This window comes from Pantherophis guttatus, chromosome 4, assembly GCF_059756535.1.
Source record: "Pantherophis guttatus breed Tessera chromosome 4, ASM5975653v1, whole genome shotgun sequence".
Taxonomy (NCBI): Eukaryota; Metazoa; Chordata; class Lepidosauria; order Squamata; family Colubridae; genus Pantherophis; species Pantherophis guttatus.
In genome coordinates, this window is record NC_142066.1 from 137,568,353 (window position 1) to 137,586,844 (window position 18,492).

General features: G+C 37.6%; 1 protein-coding gene across 15 annotated transcripts in view; it reads right to left on the reverse strand.

Moving 5' to 3' along the window:
• Window positions 1-18,492, reverse strand: part of ARHGAP21 (Rho GTPase activating protein 21) — an 85,164-nt gene that overhangs the window by 41,919 nt on the left and 24,753 nt on the right. For 13 of the 15 annotated variants that reach the window (XM_087892891.1, XM_087892889.1, XM_060684290.2 and 10 more), the window contains 2 exons: window positions 2,668-2,850; window positions 2,548-2,572 (listed from right to left, as the gene is read on the reverse strand). In XM_087892891.1, the coding sequence (XP_087749017.1) occupies window positions 2,548-2,572; window positions 2,668-2,850 (208 nt within the window). Of the gene's footprint in view, window positions 1-2,547; window positions 2,573-2,667; window positions 2,851-8,379; window positions 8,509-18,492 lie in introns of those variants that run through there. The other 2 variants (XM_034402362.3, XM_034402366.3) reach the window with 2 other exon arrangements.

Sequence of the window (18,492 nt, forward strand, 5' to 3'; positions counted from 1 at the left end):
TGTATGTGCTAAACCATAAGGAATCCTGTGATTGGGCAGCATACAAATTTAATTAATATTAAATTAAAATGTTATTATTTGTCCATGTGTACCAGTATGTCACCAGTTTTAATTGATGGCATCAGTTAAAACTGGCTTCCATGGGCTTTTGTTAGTTTCTACTGATATGGATTTATTATCATATTTATGATTCTAAGGATTCAAAGAGGAGACCCTGGGACAAAGGGAGAGGTTTTCTCTAGATATCTTCAGTTATTTTGTATCATTTCCTAACCAAGGCATTTCTGTATATGACTTAAAAATGAAGAAAAATATGGATACATTTCTTCATAAAGTGTATTGAAGACCCTATTGTCATCAAGGGAACAAGATGAATTTGATATTGAACAAATTCTGCATTCTCATAATCGAACATGATAACTTGATCTAGTATAGCTTTGGATGACTTATTTAGAGAAATCCTAATTTTCACATCTGTCCTTATAAAAATATGTAGTATCCTACTATATCCCATTAAGGTTTAGGCAGTCCATCTGACTTATGGACAACTCATACCTATGAACAGCCTGCCTATTAGTAAAAATGGTGGACAGCATTCTTCCTTGAGCCAATGAACTGCTGAAGCTGCACCATGTTTTCACGAACTGCTTAGTATATTTACAATATATTAAACATATATTATATAATATACAAATATTAATATATACTTATGTATATGTTGTATATTATAATATATATTGTATATTATAAATATAAATTTAATATATAGTTTATTTTCAGCAGTTTGTGAAAACATTGTGTGGCTTCACCAATTCATTGGCTTAAGGAAGGAGAACTTACATACAAAACTGAGTTAAAGACAGACTTGGGAACAAATCTCATTCTTAACCCAAGGACTGCCTATATAATGTTTAACTCTACTTACATATAACATGCAGTCCTAGCACTCTTATAATAATTTCTAATTTCATGATTATAAAAGATTTGTAATATCTACAACTGAACATGACTAAAGCTTGCTAGAGTTAGTTAAGGGCAAAAGTTGAAGACTTATGGAAATGTGGATATTTCTCAGCCTGCTAACTACTCTGAATTCAGCAAATGTAATTTTTAAGGGTATCTCTCTTTCATGAGCTGTGTTAGCTTTCCAATTAGCATCCTTATATACAAATTAACATAAAATGTTATCTAAATTATTTTTGAATAAAAGATAGAGGAAAAAAATAAATTCCTCATCCTCATTCTTCAAATCATGATGGTTATATGGATGGCCAAATTGTTTTTTTTTTGTTTTTTAATATTAAATTTTACAAGAGGGAAAAGGGAAATACTTGGGAGTCTATTTGGTAGACAGAAAATGCTACATAGCATATGTACATTTATAAACTTCACATATAAATTAAATAACACACTATCAGTGGTGAAATCTAAAATTTGTTACTACTGGTTCTGTAGGCGTGGCTTGGTCGTGGGGGGAGTAATGTGACGTGGCCAACTTTTTTTTTTAACTGTTAAAACCATTTTTTCTACAACCTCTTCCGTAAAGTGGTTGTAAAAAAATGCTTTTAAAAGGCTCTGAGGATCCCAGCTGAGTTGCCTGATCAGCAGAGGCTTTTTTTCTTTAAAAGCCTCTGCCAATCAGGCAACTCAGCTGGGATCGTCAGAGGATTTTAAAAGCATTTTTTCTACAACCTCTTCGGCTGAAGAGCTTGTAGAAAAAATGCTTTTAAAAGCCTCTGACAATCCCAGCTGAGCCGCGTGATCATCAGAGGCTCTTTTTTTTAATTTTTAAAAGCATTTTTTCTGCCGAAGAAAAACTGCTTTTAAAAATAAAATAAAAAAACCCTCTGATGATCGTGTGGCTCAGCTGGGCATGGGGGATGGGGGTGGGCAGGGATTTTTGCTACCGGTTCCGCGAACCACCCATCTCCAACGCTACCAGATCAGGCGATCTGGTCCGAACCAGGAGCATTTCATCCCTGCACACTACCAATATTTCATACATACCGTATTTTTCGGAGTATAAGGCGCTCCGGACTATAAGACGCACCTACCTTTTTTGGTGAGGAAAATAAGAAAAAGAAATCTGCCTCTGCCTTCCAGCAATTTTGCCTCATTGTAGCAAACAGCAAATAGCCTGCTTTACTTTCATTTTCGTTTTCAGCGTAGCTTGATTAGCACAAGAATCTGCTCCCACCAATTTACCTCCTTGCAGCAGGCAGCAGAGGCCCATGCAAAACAGCTGAGAGCAAAACAGTTGAGAATCGGGAGGCCAATTCAATCAACTTGTGCTAATTAGGCTGTGCTGAAGCTGAAAGCTGTTTCTTCTTGCTGCTTGCTGCAAGGAGGTAAACTACTGGGAGGCAGAGGCCAAAGGATGGGGGCCAGTGGGTGGGTGGGGGCTACATTCGGTGTATAAGACGCACCTAAATTTTCACCCCCTTTTAGGGGGGAAAAAGGTGTGTCTTATACTCCGAAAAATACGGTATATTCCAATATTCACAAAAAAGTGGAAAGTTAAATACAAGTATCAAAGAGAAAACATACCACTTTTATTTCCATTCTCTTCATCCTGTAAAAGATTCAGAAAAATTCAGAGTCACTATTTTTTTTCTTACAACCCTCTTATAACAACAAAAAGTTTTATTCATAATTCATTTCACTCACTTTTAAACATATCTGAATAGCAGATTCTGGGGGGTAAACAATAAAATGTCTTAAGGTAAAACCAAAACCATTTGGTGATCTTCGTAAAGCTATCAGTTTGAGTCCGGGCCAAGATAAAGTTTCTTCATCTTCTGACATTGACCCTGTTTCATACTGCCCTTTTTCATCTTCATGTTTGGATACCTAGTAAGAGGGGGGAAAAAACCAATTTAATGTCTTTAATTTCATGCAGTACATTATATTTTTGGAAGAAGTTTTACTCAGGGAAGTGAACCTGTGGAAAAGACAGGTTCTTGTTTTTCTTGTTTTATTCTGTTTTTATTTTTTGTTATTCTGTTATTGTGTTACATAACAAGCTGTGCTTCGATCACCACATTTTGATTCTGTGTATCAGTTCATTTTATAGTCATTTTATAATATAAATGAAACAGATATAAGAAACTTATATATCATTGTCTCCACCTTATCCTAAACCACATTATACCATAAAACTATATTATTACATTAGCTTTTTGTTCATAGTAAAGATTTCTCAACCGTCTTGGCTCAACTCTTAATTTTAAGATGTTTCACATTCTAGAATGACTTATATTGTCAAGATCTCGCTGTAGTCAATCAAGCAAAGAAAAAACTCCTTAAATTCTTTTGTTCTCTCTCTACCCACCTTAGGCTATCTATCCAATCTCATATTCCTTTGTATTTTCCAAAACCCACTCGTTCATTTTGCATGTTCCTCTCTTGTACGCCTTTATTCTTATTTGTTAAACCTTAAGCAAAATTGTTGTAATGGTTCAGTAACTTGAACAATTCTATGTATTTTATTTTATTCTATTCTCTTTTATCACTTTATAGATCACCTCTTTACACTGAGCAGCTCACAATAAATCATAAAAACATACACTCCATATAGTTTCACAGCTTCTTTTCCTATAGCTTAAACAGTCCAAAGGATAGTTAATATGTAACTAATGCTTTCATAGTTTATAACTGGTCTTACTGATTTTTAAAAAACATTTTCCAATGATGTTGGTTCCTGAATTAGCTTTTCACTAAATCTTTCTCTCATTCTATAATAATGTTGGAAATGTTACATAATCTTTTCATCTTTTTAAAAATCTCACATGCCTTTTTAAGCCGCTTTCATAATTACACTTGAATTGTCCTACCTTAATTTAAAAAAAAATCCTATGAGTTCTTTGTTCCTAAATATTTGTTTTCATGTTACTTTTTCTCTTTTTGCTGTCCTTATTAAATCCTTCATTATTTCAGATTTGCATTTAGCCCTTAATACCACTATATTTTTTTTAGATGTGGTCTTGTAATTTGTATAGAATTCCCCACTATCTTCCACAATTAAATCTGTATTAAGTGTAGACACTTGTATAACGTAACATTAGAGCTGTAGTGGCGCAGTGATTAGAACACAGTACTGCAGGCTATTTCTGTTGACTACTGGATGCTTGCAATTTGACAGTTCAACTCTAACCAGGCTCAAGGTTGACTCAGCCTTCCATCCCTCCCAGGTCGGTGATATGAGGATACAGATTGTTGGGGGCAATATGCTGACTCTGTAAAACTGCTTAGAGAGGGCTATAAAGCACTGTGAAGCAGTATATAAGTCTAAGTACTACTATTACTATTAATGTTCACTATTTTAATAGATATGTTTCTATCATTAGTTAGGTTATAGTCAAGCCTTCTAAGTATCTCTGCTACTCTGTTCCTTCACATAGACTCATGTCTTGAATAGTAAGCATGTCATCTGATTTGGATTCCAATTCACTATATATATATTTTCAATTTTCCTGAAGTACAGAAAGTAGTTCCAATACCCAAGAGTAACATGGGAACATTTTAGCTTAATGCAACTTGATTATATATTGAACCAATTAATTTGATTTAAAAAGTTATACTCTAGCATTCTGATAATTTTATCAAAGGTTCTGTACAGAAGTATATGCAGTCTTGATTCATTTTTCTAGTTAATAATAGTCAGGGTCAAAAGGTTTCCCTCATGGCATACTTCCAAGATTTCCAGGCATTTGGAAGGAAACACCTTGAACTGCAATGGAAACTATGGCAAGGTGTACTGTACTACAGTACAAAACTACTATATCTCACCCTCCCACACAAAGAAGCAAGGATTTTAGTTTGCCTTGTAGAAGGATAGGTAAAATTTAATTGCAAGTTTAAGGACAAGTTTAATAATCAACTGATTATTATTTGAATCTACTTATTCAAAAATCAAATATTCAAGAATTAGTATTATTTGAAGGCTCACTTAATATCCATTTAAATATTAAATAGTCTATTTTAATGTATCTATGAATCTTTTGTACCCAAGAGAACATATTTCATTATATTTCAAAACAGGGCTATGGGATAGGCTATCTGCAGAGGCAATAAGGGTGAAAAAGTGTCATTTTACTGCCCTTATCACCACTAGATAATCTTAACAGTAGCTCTAACCCATGCTCAACTGAGTTTGTTCTTTGTTAAATGCCAGGAGCATTCTATACATCTCTTCTGCCATTTCATCTCCTTCATCTCTTCTTTGAACTATGGAGAATGATGGGATCCACAAGAAGGCAGATGTGAGCCAATCAACCAAGGCTTCAGCCAGGAAGTGCAGCAGATCAGTAGGACACTTTCCAAATTCTGTCTGAAACCCATCCAGGTCCCTCAGGTGTAAATGCAGACTGATCTAATAGCTTTGGTCCCTGTAGTGAATAGTAGTGCCAGAGAACCTCATAGTAATCAGTGCATGATCTGACCATGATAAGGGGGGGGGGTTGCCACCAAAAGCTCTCCCACTTCTAGATCACATTGCCACTGCTCCATTAAGAAAGCTAGGCCAACTGTACAACCGCTGTCTTGTTTTGGGTCCTGGATGACATGGGATAGGCCCATGGTTGTCATAGTGACTATGAATTCCTGAGCTGTCTCTGATCCCAGTCTTAAAGAGGGCGTCATTTGAAGACCCTTAAGATCCAAAAATGGGATCAACCAACTTAGGCAGGGAGGCTGCTATGCAGCAGGGAAACTGTACATAGCAACAATCCCAACTGATTCTAAGAACCCAACAAAATGAACAGAATATGAATTTTAGCAACCTGTGGAGCAACATCCTTGGAATGAAATCCTTTTAAAAAATGTTTAAAAAGTTGGAGCAATGCAATAGATGAGTTTGCAATACTTTCTCATTATGGTGACAAAGTAACACTATCTAGTAACTATTGCTCTCCCTCACTCCCCAAAAAAATTCCAAAAAGCATTGTTAATCTGAGGTTAATGCATTTACATGGTTACCATTTTCATAGTGGAGGGATAAAAAGAAACTAACTTTAGACATTGAGAAACCACTAAAAATGTCCAAGCTATTTCTCATGAAGAATATTTGGGTTGCATAGAAAAGGGACTGATCTATAATTGAAGTATGAAATATATATTTACAGTTTTTTAAATCCAGAGGAATTAAAATGTCGTCTCTAGCAGTTACATGTGACAAATTATATAAAAATAAAACAAAATTAAAAAATAAGAGATAAAAGGCTTCTTTTAATATACGATAGGACAGGCACATGTAGGTCTTCTAAACTGAGTTCCATTATGTATGAGGATTGACATGGGTTGTCTTACAGAAACTTTGGTACAGGTTGATATAAAAGAGGGAAGCTTAATATTCCTGGAACAGAAATATTAAAACTGGTTGTCAAAATGTGTAAATTAATCATTTAGTCTTCTAAATAAGTATTTTCACATTTCAGATACAATATTTGTCTTCTATTACAAGACGTGTGTTGCCATTTTACTTTTTCCCTGTATAGGGATCCCAAATCCTAAAGATTTAATCTAACATATCTGTTTTAGACTGAGATCAGGGAAGATCATTCTATAGTACAATAGTAAACACAACTCTTTGAAATGGCAAGATAACTAAAACTGCCTCTCTAAAACAGGCATAAAAGGACTGAAAGATGAATAGTATCAATTCAGTGCCACTATCTAATACTTCAACTGCCCCTCACATTCATTTTTCATTAAAATGGCTACTCCGAAGTCTGTGATTTTGTGACTATAGAATTTAAAATGGTCATCAATGGTTCTCTAATGATGTTGATCTTTATACTCTCCAGTTTTACTTGCAGTCAATTCAAGATCTTCATTAAACCATAAGAACTAAGTTTTGAGAATGAATATAAGGGAAATCCATATATAAACAATCATTTATGAAAGATAAAAGAGGTAACAACAGTGGCAGGCATTTTGTTGAGTCCACCAGAGGACTCCTGTCTTTTGATCAGTTGTCTCAGGCAGATATAGCCCCCTCCCCCACAAATGGGCAAAGCTTACCCATTACTTGTTATTGGAACCTCTTCATAGGCTCTTCATAGGCTACAATTGGGGTGAATAAATTGTAAGGTCACCTTGATTAGCTTTTGTTCCCCACTTCAAGGGAATCTACATCACAATACAAAGGATCACCATGCCCAAAGGGGGATAAAATGTCTACTTGGACAATGGTCTTTGCCACTATCTGAAAAAGAATGCCCTCTTTCTACAAGAGAAGCAGCAATGTGTGCAAGAAAACGGACAGAATGATTTAAAAAAAAACCCATAAGAGGTGTCTAAGTAAAACAGGCATAATAACTTTTTATGGCTTTGCACTGTGACTTCTTAAGCGTAACCAACTGTTAATATTAATTAACTCAAGCTTCATTAGAAAATAAATGCTTATATTACTGTTTGTAGCTGTAGAGTAGGTTATAAAACCAAAACCTTGTACCACATCCAGAGCAGCACATGGGCAAAGTTCTAACCAGTAAGTTAAGCCACACTTTAGGGCAACCCATCAGCTTTGTCAAATTCAACTTAGATTGCTTGATTCCCATCTACTCTCATATTTTTCATGAGGGACAAGCAACAATAATTCTCACTCTTAATGCAGAGACTACCAGCCTTAAGCCCTTAACATCCATCCTTTCAGTGCTTATGCGTACACCAACTCACAATCTGTTCCTTCCTTAAAGTTCAGTTCTGCACTTTAAAATTCAAAATTATTTTTAAAAATATATCATTTGCTCTGAAGCAAAAATGAAGTTAACTTTAGTAACATCAGACTTCGGAGTTTCAGAATACGAACAACTGCTGTTACATGAAATCCAAACTGTACTATCTCAGCTACTGACCTTCCTTGTATAAGCAGCTTAGCTTGTTTATTTTAATTTACCTTATGTTTCTTATTTAATTGTGTAAATTATAAATAAGTCATATACTACTTATTTCTTTCCAATGCAATGACAAATTCTTATAATACATACTTGTGGTAATCTGGACACTAAGTAAATGAATTGATAATCAATTAGTAACTTTTCTTAAAATATAATTATATAACAATTAGAACTTCAAACCTTGCATGCATTGTAAATTTGCTTCTCTCTATCTTATTCTTGAACTGAGCTACCTTTTCCAAAAACTGCAACCTATCTTTAAGAAAAGAGTTCTCAATAACCAATTTAATAGTTAAAAACAAATTAGTCAAGGCAGAAAGCACACTAAATACTCAGCTCACAATCAATTACTAAAGATTATGGCATACTGTAAAGAATTGGAGATGAAGTGCAGAAAAAGAGAGGGGAAAGAGTTTAGTTTCCTCCTTTTGCATAATGTTATTTTTCCTGCTTTATAAACTACTAAATATAATGAACAAACCTGACCACTCCAAGCGCAATAGAGGTTACATATCAAATTCCAGTTGTGGTTGATCATGCAGTCTAAAATCCTTAACTGGGCCATGACTGCCTATAGCGCAAGCTGCATCTCTCCTCTGACTCAGCTTTTGCCTGTGTAGTACTCAGATCTGCAAGCTATGCAGTGAAGAGATTCAGGAAAGAGATCTATCCCTCCCCCTGTCTCCCTGCTGCCAAATCAGCAATATAGCAAACTGCAGAGGGCATTTAAAATGCAAAACGATAGTGCCATATTCTACATTGAGAGAAAAGGGAGAAGGGGAAATCCCTGAATATGTTGAGGTCAAAAACTCCAGTGTAGTTGAGATCTCTCTATGCTCTTTGCAACTGAATATATTAGAACTACATGTAAATTAAGGCTTCGGTTCCATACAAAACGTACTGCTCCTAGCAGAAAAGAATATCTGTAGTGCAGGTCAGGATTGAACTGAGGAGTCCTCTCTGAGCTTGATTGTTTGCTTGTAGATGTTTCATTACTTAATTAGGTAAGATTTTTAGTGGTCGTGAGTGGGGGGCTTGCTTTGTTGGCCTACCCATGTTGATGGGGATGTGGTTTTCTCCTTGGCAGTTCCTTGTTTGGAGTATTATTTTCTACTTAATAGTCTTACATTAATCCCTTCTTAGTGTTGGATACCTTGAGGATGTGTTCTGGTTTTTTGTTTCATTCTTAGCTTATTTATTGTCTGATCTGAATGGTGTATAAATATGGTCTATCACTATGTGGCTATTAACAGATTTATCTGAGTGCCAAGCTTCCAGGAATACCCTAGTGTTTTTTGGAATTAGCTTGGCCTATGATGCTCACAATTTCCAGTTGAAACCATGGCTGAATCTATCCAACCATGTGAGATTAACCATGTGTTGTCAGATTACAGAGTTTTCATTATGTCTTCTGACTGGTAGGTTGGTTTCTTGCATGTGCTGTGCTAATCTTCTGCCTGAGAGGCTTTTGATGTATGGTAGTGTTATCTTTCATGGATTGACTAGCTAGGCACTTTTTAATAAAATTGTGTGGGTATCCATTTGTGGGAAGATGTTGTACAGATGATGTTTCCTTTTTATGGTGTTCTGGTTTACTACAGTTTGTGCTCATCTGATCTCACATAGCTCATCTTGTTGGAAATTGAGTTGTTACTTTGGTAATGGAGCAATTGGATAGTGTGGATTGCATTTTGATAGACCAGTGTTTTTAATTTGCAACCTAGCAGTTCAAAACTGAGTAAATGCAAGTAGATCAGTAGTTACCACTTTTGGAAAGGTAAGAATTTTGATCATATGACCATGTTACAATGGTCATAAGTGTGAAAAATGATCATAAATCAATTGTAATTTGAACAGTTACTAAATGAATTGTTGTAAGTCAAGAATTATCTGTATTAATGTCTAATATTTGTAAAAAAATAATAATCAGAAAAAAGTTCAGCATAGAGCTACTGTTGTTAGCCTATACTAGCCTCTATATTTTACAGAGACTTTTATAGATGGTATACTTTTTTTGATCTCCCAGAATACCCCAAAGTGGACAGGACTAAACATCTTTTAAATGCAATTTTTTGGAGTTTAAGGTGTAAAACAGGTGCCTAATCATGGCTAGTACTAAAGGAATTCATTTCAATCATAAATCTCCCAAAACACCTCTGAAAATTGTTCCTGATTGCATACACTTTTGGAATATGGCCTTTGATATGCCACATAAAAAGGCAATGGAATTTATACACTCAAACAGGCTGCATTGGAAGAAAAACCGTAGCTTTCTGCTTTCAATGTTAGTTTTCACAAATAGTTGCAATAGCACTTCTTTGCCTTGGCAATTATGTTTGCATAAATGAATCATAGGTACTTCTCCTTTCATGAAGAGCATTTATTTTGACACTGACAGAAACCCCAACTGTCAGCATCAAGCAATGTTGAGAGATAATGATACCTATAACAGTCTGCTTTTGCCTATTTAAATCTAACTTCATAGTCACTTCCAACATGACAAGTGCTTTCAATGAGATGCTTTCCTAAAGTACTTCTTTAGAAATAAAGGCCATAAACTGTATTCCTATTTAAAGTGCTTTATGCAGTACTAACACCACAGATAGCTGGAAATCTCTATATATAAAAGCGAAAACCACTCATGCTGAGATCACGAAATCTCCAGAACCATAAAGCCTACAAACTTGAAATTTGGCACATATATTCCTCTTGGCTTCTACATGCTCGCTAAGAAAGGATTTTTCAAAATGACCATCAGATCATTAGTATTTCTCATATTGTTATTGACACGCTCTGATGCTAATCAGTTAGACCTTCTACTCCCCCTCCCAGCCTGAAAAGGGATAGGATAGGGGAGGCTTCTGTGGGGCATGGCTGAGGGAGAGAAGGGGATAGGATAGGGGAGGCTTCTGTGGGGCATGGCTGAGGGAGAGAAGGGGATAGGATAGGGGAGGCTTCTCTGGGGCGTGGCTGAGGAAGAGAAGGGGATAGGATAGGGGAGGCTTCTGTGGGGCTTGGCTGAGGGAGAGAAGGGGATAGGATAGAGGAGGCTTCTATGGGGCATGGCTGAGGGAGAGAAGGGGATAGGATAGGGGAGGCTTCTCTGGGGCTTGGCTGAGGGAGAGAAGGGGATAGGATAGAGGAGGCTTCTATGGGGCGTGGCTGAGGAAGAGAAGGGGATAGGATAGGGGAGGCTTCTGTGGGGCTTGGCTGAGGGAGAGAAGGGGATAGGATAGAGGAGGCTTCTATGGGGCATGGCTGAGGGAGAGAAGGGGATAGGATAGGGGAGGCTTCTGTGGGGCATGGCTGAGGGAGAGAAGGGGATAGGATAGGGGAGGCTTCTGTGGGGCAAGGCTGAGGGAGAGAAAGGGATAGGATAGGGGAGGCTTCTGTGGGGCTTGGCTGAGGGAGAGAAGGGGATAGGATAGAGGAGGCTTCTATGGGGCATGGCTGAGGGAGAGAAGGGGATAGGATAGGGGAGGCTTCTGTGGGGCATGGCTGAGGGAGAGAAGGGGATAGGATAGGGGAGGCTTCTGTGGGGCATGGCTGAGGGAGAGAAGGGGATAGGATAGGGGAGGCTTCTGTGGGGCAAGGCTGAGGGAGAGAAGGGGATAGGATAGGGGAGGCTTCTCTGGGGCACGGCTGAGGGAGAGAAGGGGATAGGATAGGGGAGGCTTCTGTGGGGCAAGGCTGAGGGAGAGAAGGGGATAGGATAGGGGAGGCTTCTGTGGGGCATGGCTGAGGGAGAGAAGGGGATAGGATAGGGGAGGCTTCTGTGGGGCAAGGCTGAGGGAGAGAAAGGGATAGGATAGGGGAGGCTTCTGTGGGGCAAGGCTGAGGGAGAGAAGGGGATAGGATAGGGGAGGCTTCTCTGGGGCATGGCTGAGGGAGAGAAGGGGATAGGATAGGGGAGGCTTCTGTGGGGCAAGGCTGAGGGAGAGAAGGGGATAGGATAGGGGAGGCTTCTGTGGGGCATGGCTGAGGGAGAGAAGGGGATAGGATAGGGGAGGCTTCTGTGGGGCAAGGCTGAGGGAGAGAAAGGGATAGGATAGGGGAGGCTTCTGTGGGGCAAGGCTGAGGGAGAGAAGGGGATAGGATAGGGGAGGCTTCTCTGGGGCATGGCTGAGGGAGAGAAGGGGATAGGATAGGGGAGGCTTCTGTGGGGCAAGGCTGAGGGAGAGAAGGGGATAGGATAGGGGAGGCTTCTCTGGGGCATGGCTGAGGAAGAGAAGGGGATAGGATAGGAGACGTTTCTGTGGGACAAGCCTGAGGGAGAGAAGGGGAGAGGAGAGGCCGATTATAACTACTCATTAATTTTCATGCTGTAAGTATCGATTTATCAAGCCTGATCACAAAGTTTCATAGTGGAGCACGGGTATCCAGCTAGTAAATGATAAAGCTGGGCCTGATTTTTGAAAATGATGCAGCAGGATGGTATCAGTTAAAAAGCTGCTTATGGTTTAATACTGATTAAATCCTTTTAATTTTGAGAGAAAATGAGAGAGAAGTAGATGGAGACACAATACAATCTTGCATTTCAGCAAAAGTGAAGATCAGTAAAGTTGGAATTATTCTTCCATTTTTTTCATACATAAAAAATATACCCCTAAATAGGAAAATGTGATACTAAAATTACTGGAAGGTTTCATTTTTTTGCCATTTTTCCCCTTTTATTTTTCAACTGCTATAAGCACCACAATCAAGCCAAGAATGTACATCTGACAAATACTGCTGCGTATTACCTATAAAACAACACTGATACCTGTAGCTCTCAAGAGGAACAGTTTGAGGCTCTCCCATTAGTAAGGGTAGTTTTGCAGTCCCTTAAGACTTCCAGGAATGACAGACATCCTCCTTGAGCAAGATCAAAAAGTCACTGCCTCCATTAAAATGCCTAGGTTATGTTTGCATTCTCTACCTGAGTTGTTATAAACAAAGGTTGAAATCGTTATTTCAGGATTTTGATATTTATCTTTTCAAACCAGAGAAAACAATCTTGAACATATCTGAACATTACAGATCTCATCTGATAGAGGAAAAAAGTGTAATAGTTGTTTCCAACTTCAGTACAAAAAAAGAGGTACAGGTACTGGTGAAACAGGTTATCCCTCTTAATGAAAGTCAAGAGTTCAGCAGAGAAAGCCATGGATTTGGATATAGATGTAATAATACTAAGCGAGGACCCATGAATTAATTACACCCTACCAATTTACTGTCAATTTTATTGAAACTATTATATGAATGAGTAATTCTTGATCCAATTCAGCATATGCAAATTATTTTATTTCTATATGCACTGAACTCAGCGGGTATGTAGCATCTTGCAACATTATACAGACTAAAATAGGATGCCATTTCCAATGCTTACAACTTTAGAAAGATTGAAGGAACAGTCTAAGGAATGAAAAAATAGTAATGAGATTAAGAAAGATGAAAGGTCTAGGAGAAACCTCTTAATGAAGAGAAACAGCCTATGCTTGTTTCATTATTTTATTGGAATCCAAAATATCCAAATGTTGCAATGATATTATTGGATCATGAAAAAGTTAAGGACTTTAAAAATGAAAGACCTACAATCATACATTCTGGATATCAACACTTTATACCTACACATATTGACAAAGCTGCAAAACAATTTACTGAGTAAGACAAAAAATACAAAGGCTCAACTGTATTATTGTCCTTGCATTATAAATATATATTATTACTACTATTTTAGCACATTTTTCACTCCCTGCTAAGCCTGGTCTTAACCAGTTAAATTCTCAAACATATAAACCAAAGTTTTTGATGTCTCTTTGCACCCAAAAATGTTAATATTATGCTCAGATTTACACAAACATATTAAGAGATAATAAGCATGTGATGTTAGGAAACCTCGCAAACAACTGAATGTGATCAATAATCTATAAAATGAGAGGAAGTTAAAATGGGATCACAGCAGTCATGAGATGACTAATCCATAAATTGTTGACAATGGAACCAATTAGCTATCAACTTGTTTTTCTGTTGTTTGAACAATAAGTCTTTTCCCCTCTTTTCATAATGCTCAAAGATAAAAGCTTAGCAGCTTTGCTTCAGTAATCTCCTAAGTAAAATTTGTTCTATATTTAAAATCATTCATGTTTTTAAATATGATAAACAAATTCAGAGTAAATCAAGCAGGGTGGAAACATTATAGATATTAATAGAAGTTCAGATAAGAACAAAACAGTAACTAAGTTAAAGAGAAATAATAGCATTTGTAAACTTTATTTACATATATAAGCAAACTTCAATATCTTTTTTTATTCAGAAATGACTGTGATTCCTATATGTATTATAGAATCATTATTCAAAAGCTTGTAACTGATTCAAAATTTAGACAGTTTGATTAATTAGTATAGCCTATAGGGTCTACTGGTTCACTTGCCTTGGATTACCATGAGTTTCTTTTAGAACACGAATGAAAAATATGTCGCAGTTCAATATAAGAGTGCTTAGTTTTGAATTTTGAAACAAGGTCAAGAATGATATTGACCATTGGTCTCCTTTTGGGGAAACTTAGGAATGGATGACACCATTCTGTGTTGGTTACCTTTTTCCTCTGAGGCCACTATCAATATTGACAGGAAGCAAGAGGTCCATCTCTCAGCCCCTGCTTAGTAGGATGCTGCAGGATTCAGTGCTTTCCTTTTTAACATTTACATGAAACTGCTGGGTGAGATCATCCATCCTTATAGGATGAAGTATCATCAGTATGCTGATGATACCCAGTTATATATCTCTATCACAGGTGAAGTGAATGATGCTATAGACATTCTTTCATGGTGCCTAGAGGCTGGATGAAGAACAACAAACTTCAACTGAATCCTGGTAAGAAGGTGTGGTTGTGGGTAGGCCCCTCTGCCTCTGGATGTTTATTTGATCTTGGATAGGGTTACATTATTTTGGACACACCCAGTCTGGGGTCCTCCTGGACTCACAGCTCCTAGTCAAAGAGAATGTGGCTTCCATAGAGTTACTCAACTTTAATTTGTGCACCATACCCCCTTTTCTGGATAGGGTCACTCATTCCCTGGACAGCTCCTACTTGGACTATTGCAATAAACTCTACATGGGACTATCCTTGAAAAGTATCTGGAAGCTTCAGCTTACAGAATGTGGCTCTATGGGCAATTTGTGACATCTAAAGAATGACACATATAACACTTCTGTTGCATGAGTGCATTGGGTGCCAGTCTGCTTCCTGGTCCAATTCAAGGTGTTGTTTATTAAGTCTAAAGCCCTACATAGTATGGGGCCAGATTACCTACAGAACTGTCTTTGTCCTATTACATCAGCCCAACCCACACAGCCAGGCAGGGAAGGTGCCCCATCAGCCAAAGAATTCTGACTGGCAGGGTTCAGGAAGAGAACCTTCTCTGCTATTGCCCCCCATCCTGTGGAACACTACCCCCTCCCCAGAGGTGAAGCTTGCCCCTACTCTTCTGGCTTTCCAGAAAGGCATGAAAATATGACACTGCAGCCTTGCTTGGGGTGCACAGAGGGACACATAGCCATTGGATTGGTTAGCACCCTGAACTTTCTCCCCACTTTTTAATTAATTTTTAAAATTGAATTTTGCACCTTTTTAAATTTTATATATTGTTTTTTTATTTTTAATATTTTATTTGTACACTGCCCAGAGTCCCTCTGTGAGGGAGATGAGCGGCTTCAAAATTAGAAAAATAGACAGACAGACAGATAGAGATAGTCTGTAATGGAATGTGTGGATTACCTTGGGGGAATTGAAGGGAAGAGATTCTGTCTGGGAAACTATCAGACAGGAAAGAGATGATCGCCTGAGCCTTGACAGTTAGAAAAATTCAAACTTATGAGGATAATGACTATTAATACTAGTAAATTCAGCTGGTGTTTTGCAGCTACAGGGAGGTCATTAGCTGCCACTGGAACTTAGCAATTTCTCCTTTAAAAACATTAGAAAACATCTATTATAAAACCATAGAACTGTGGAGTGTGAAAGGACCACAAGGATCATCTAGTCCAGTGTTGGCGAACTTTTTTGGCACTGCGTGCCGAAATGGGAGTGCGTGCATGCACAGGGCAGCATCAGACACTAGAAGAGCATCTCCCTGGCACACACATGCGGGAGCGCTGGAAAGGGGAAGAGCAGTTCCCCGGCGTGCATGCACGTGCCAGGAAGCTGAGTTCTCTGGTCAGAGAGAACTCTGACTGGTCTGACTGGTATTCCGGTTTCTGGCACTCATGCATATGCAAAAATCAGCTGGCCAGCGCGCATGTGCACACCTGAAACCGGCAGCTCAGCTTCCCAGTGCACACATGTGCGCCAGGGAGCTGGTCTTCTCGTTTCTGGTGCTCCCGCACGCGCAAAAACCTGCTGGCCGGCCCGCATGTGTATACCAGAACCCAGAATAGAAACAGGCGACGGCTGGCATGCCCAGAGAGATTGCTTTGCGTGCCACTTCCGGCACACGTGCCATAAATTTGCCATCATGGATCTAGTCCAACTCTTTGCATTGTGCAGGAAAAAAAGAAATCTTCTTTGAAAGGTTGCTATCCAGCCTCATCTTAAAAATATCTAGATATGGAGAATCCAGAATCAGTAGGTAAATTGTTCCTATAGAAAAATAATAATCCTATAAACCAGACCAATCCTAAATTGTGTTCAATTGACACTATTATAGAACTTTAAAAAGTCTTTTTCCAAATGCAAACTCAATCCCATTTGTACAAACACTGAACAATCAAGGTCTCTGCTCTTTCTTTAATTTTGTTGTTCTATACGTAACATACTGTAAAATGCATGGGAATTATGTTATCAGTATACCTACAACAGTGCTATAAAAATGGACATTAGCAAATCGGAAGTCTTCCTCACGTGATCTATCTGTAGTGCAGGTGGAAAGCATAAATTCCTACAAATCTGAATATCACATCATTACCTATATGGGATAACTTACAACAAATGACCATGCTTAGCCACCTGTGCCTGCCCACTCTGCCTCCAATAAAAGCCTCTCTTGTCCAGCTACTAAGATCTGTAGAAAAGGTCTTTTTAAAAATGCTCCAGTGTCAGAGGCTCATCTTTCGAAAGCACAAGAGAGGTCTTCTCTGGTTTTTTCCCAGGCTATAGAAGTGCCTGAGAAATGGCTTTTGGCTGTCATACTCAGCATTCAGGAAATATTTAACAATATATCCCTTTCACTAGACTTCTAATGATTAATATTTTAATATCTATTTCCTGATTAATTTCAATCTATGTTTGTAACTATATATACATTTTCTTAAATCCACCATGAACGTTTATCAGAGTAGAAAAATGGCATTACAGTATATAAAACAAAAACAATAATATCCTATTTCTGTATTTCTCTAATTATGGTACTCTAATTAGAATAAAACAGATCTTTTTTTAAAAAAATGAAAACCTGGGAACCTGTTGAACATTATACCAATGTTGGATTCTAACTCCTATCAGACATAACACACTAGGTTCCAAAGTTAGGAATTATGAGAATTGTCAACCTATCAACATGGAATATTACAGATGTAGGGATGGATACAGAAATTGATCATTAACACTTACAACACTAATAAGACAAAGGCTGCAGTATTTGTTTAGCTCAAGGCACTGGTTTCTGTTTATATCTCTCATAATATAAATTATCTTCAAACTTCATCTGGTTATGTGTATATGTATGTTAAGGCTTCAGCCATATTTCTATGGTTTATTTATTTTATTTATTTAGGGAATTTATATTGCAGCCTATTCGCACATGGCAACTCAAGGCGGCTTACAGAATGTACAGCATTTCATATTTTATTAAAGCAAGGGTGGTGAGAAGGGGAAAACTAATATAATTCTTATGTTTCATTTTTATTAAATATTAATTTCTGATAAATATTAGTATTTCATGACATATTAAATATTTTCAAGCAGTGCAACTCAGGAGAGTTCCCTGCATAGCATAAGCTACAATTTGCCATATTACATTCATCATAACCTTAATTCATAGATCACTGCTAGCAGGATAGACAGCATGTAAGTTTAATAAATAAATACAGGTAGTCCTCAATTTACAGCCACAATTGAGCCCAAATTTTTTGTTGTTAGTGAGACATTTGTTAAGAGAGTTTCCCCCCATTTTATGACCTTTCTTGCCACAGTTGTTAAATGAATCTCTTCCTCATTGACTTTGCTTGGGAAAAGGTTGCAAAATGTGACCTTAAGACACAGCAATGGTCATAGCTATGAACCAGTTGCCAAGCATCTGAATTTTGATCATATGATTATGGGGCTGATAGAAAGGTTGAAAGTGTGAAAAATGGTCATAAATCACTTTTTTTAGTGCCGTTGTAACATAGGAAGGTAACTAAATGGACTGTTGTAAATTGAGGACTATCTTAAATAAATAAGGGGCCCCATCCATTTTAACTCCTGGTAGACTCCATATGCCAGCATAACTCCTATAGTGTTCCAAAGAAACACTATAACAATTTAAAAGTAGCAATGAATGACACATTTTTTAAAAAATTATAGCAGGGTACATAAAGGCAAAACCATATCCAAAAAGGTCTCTTAAGGAGTTCC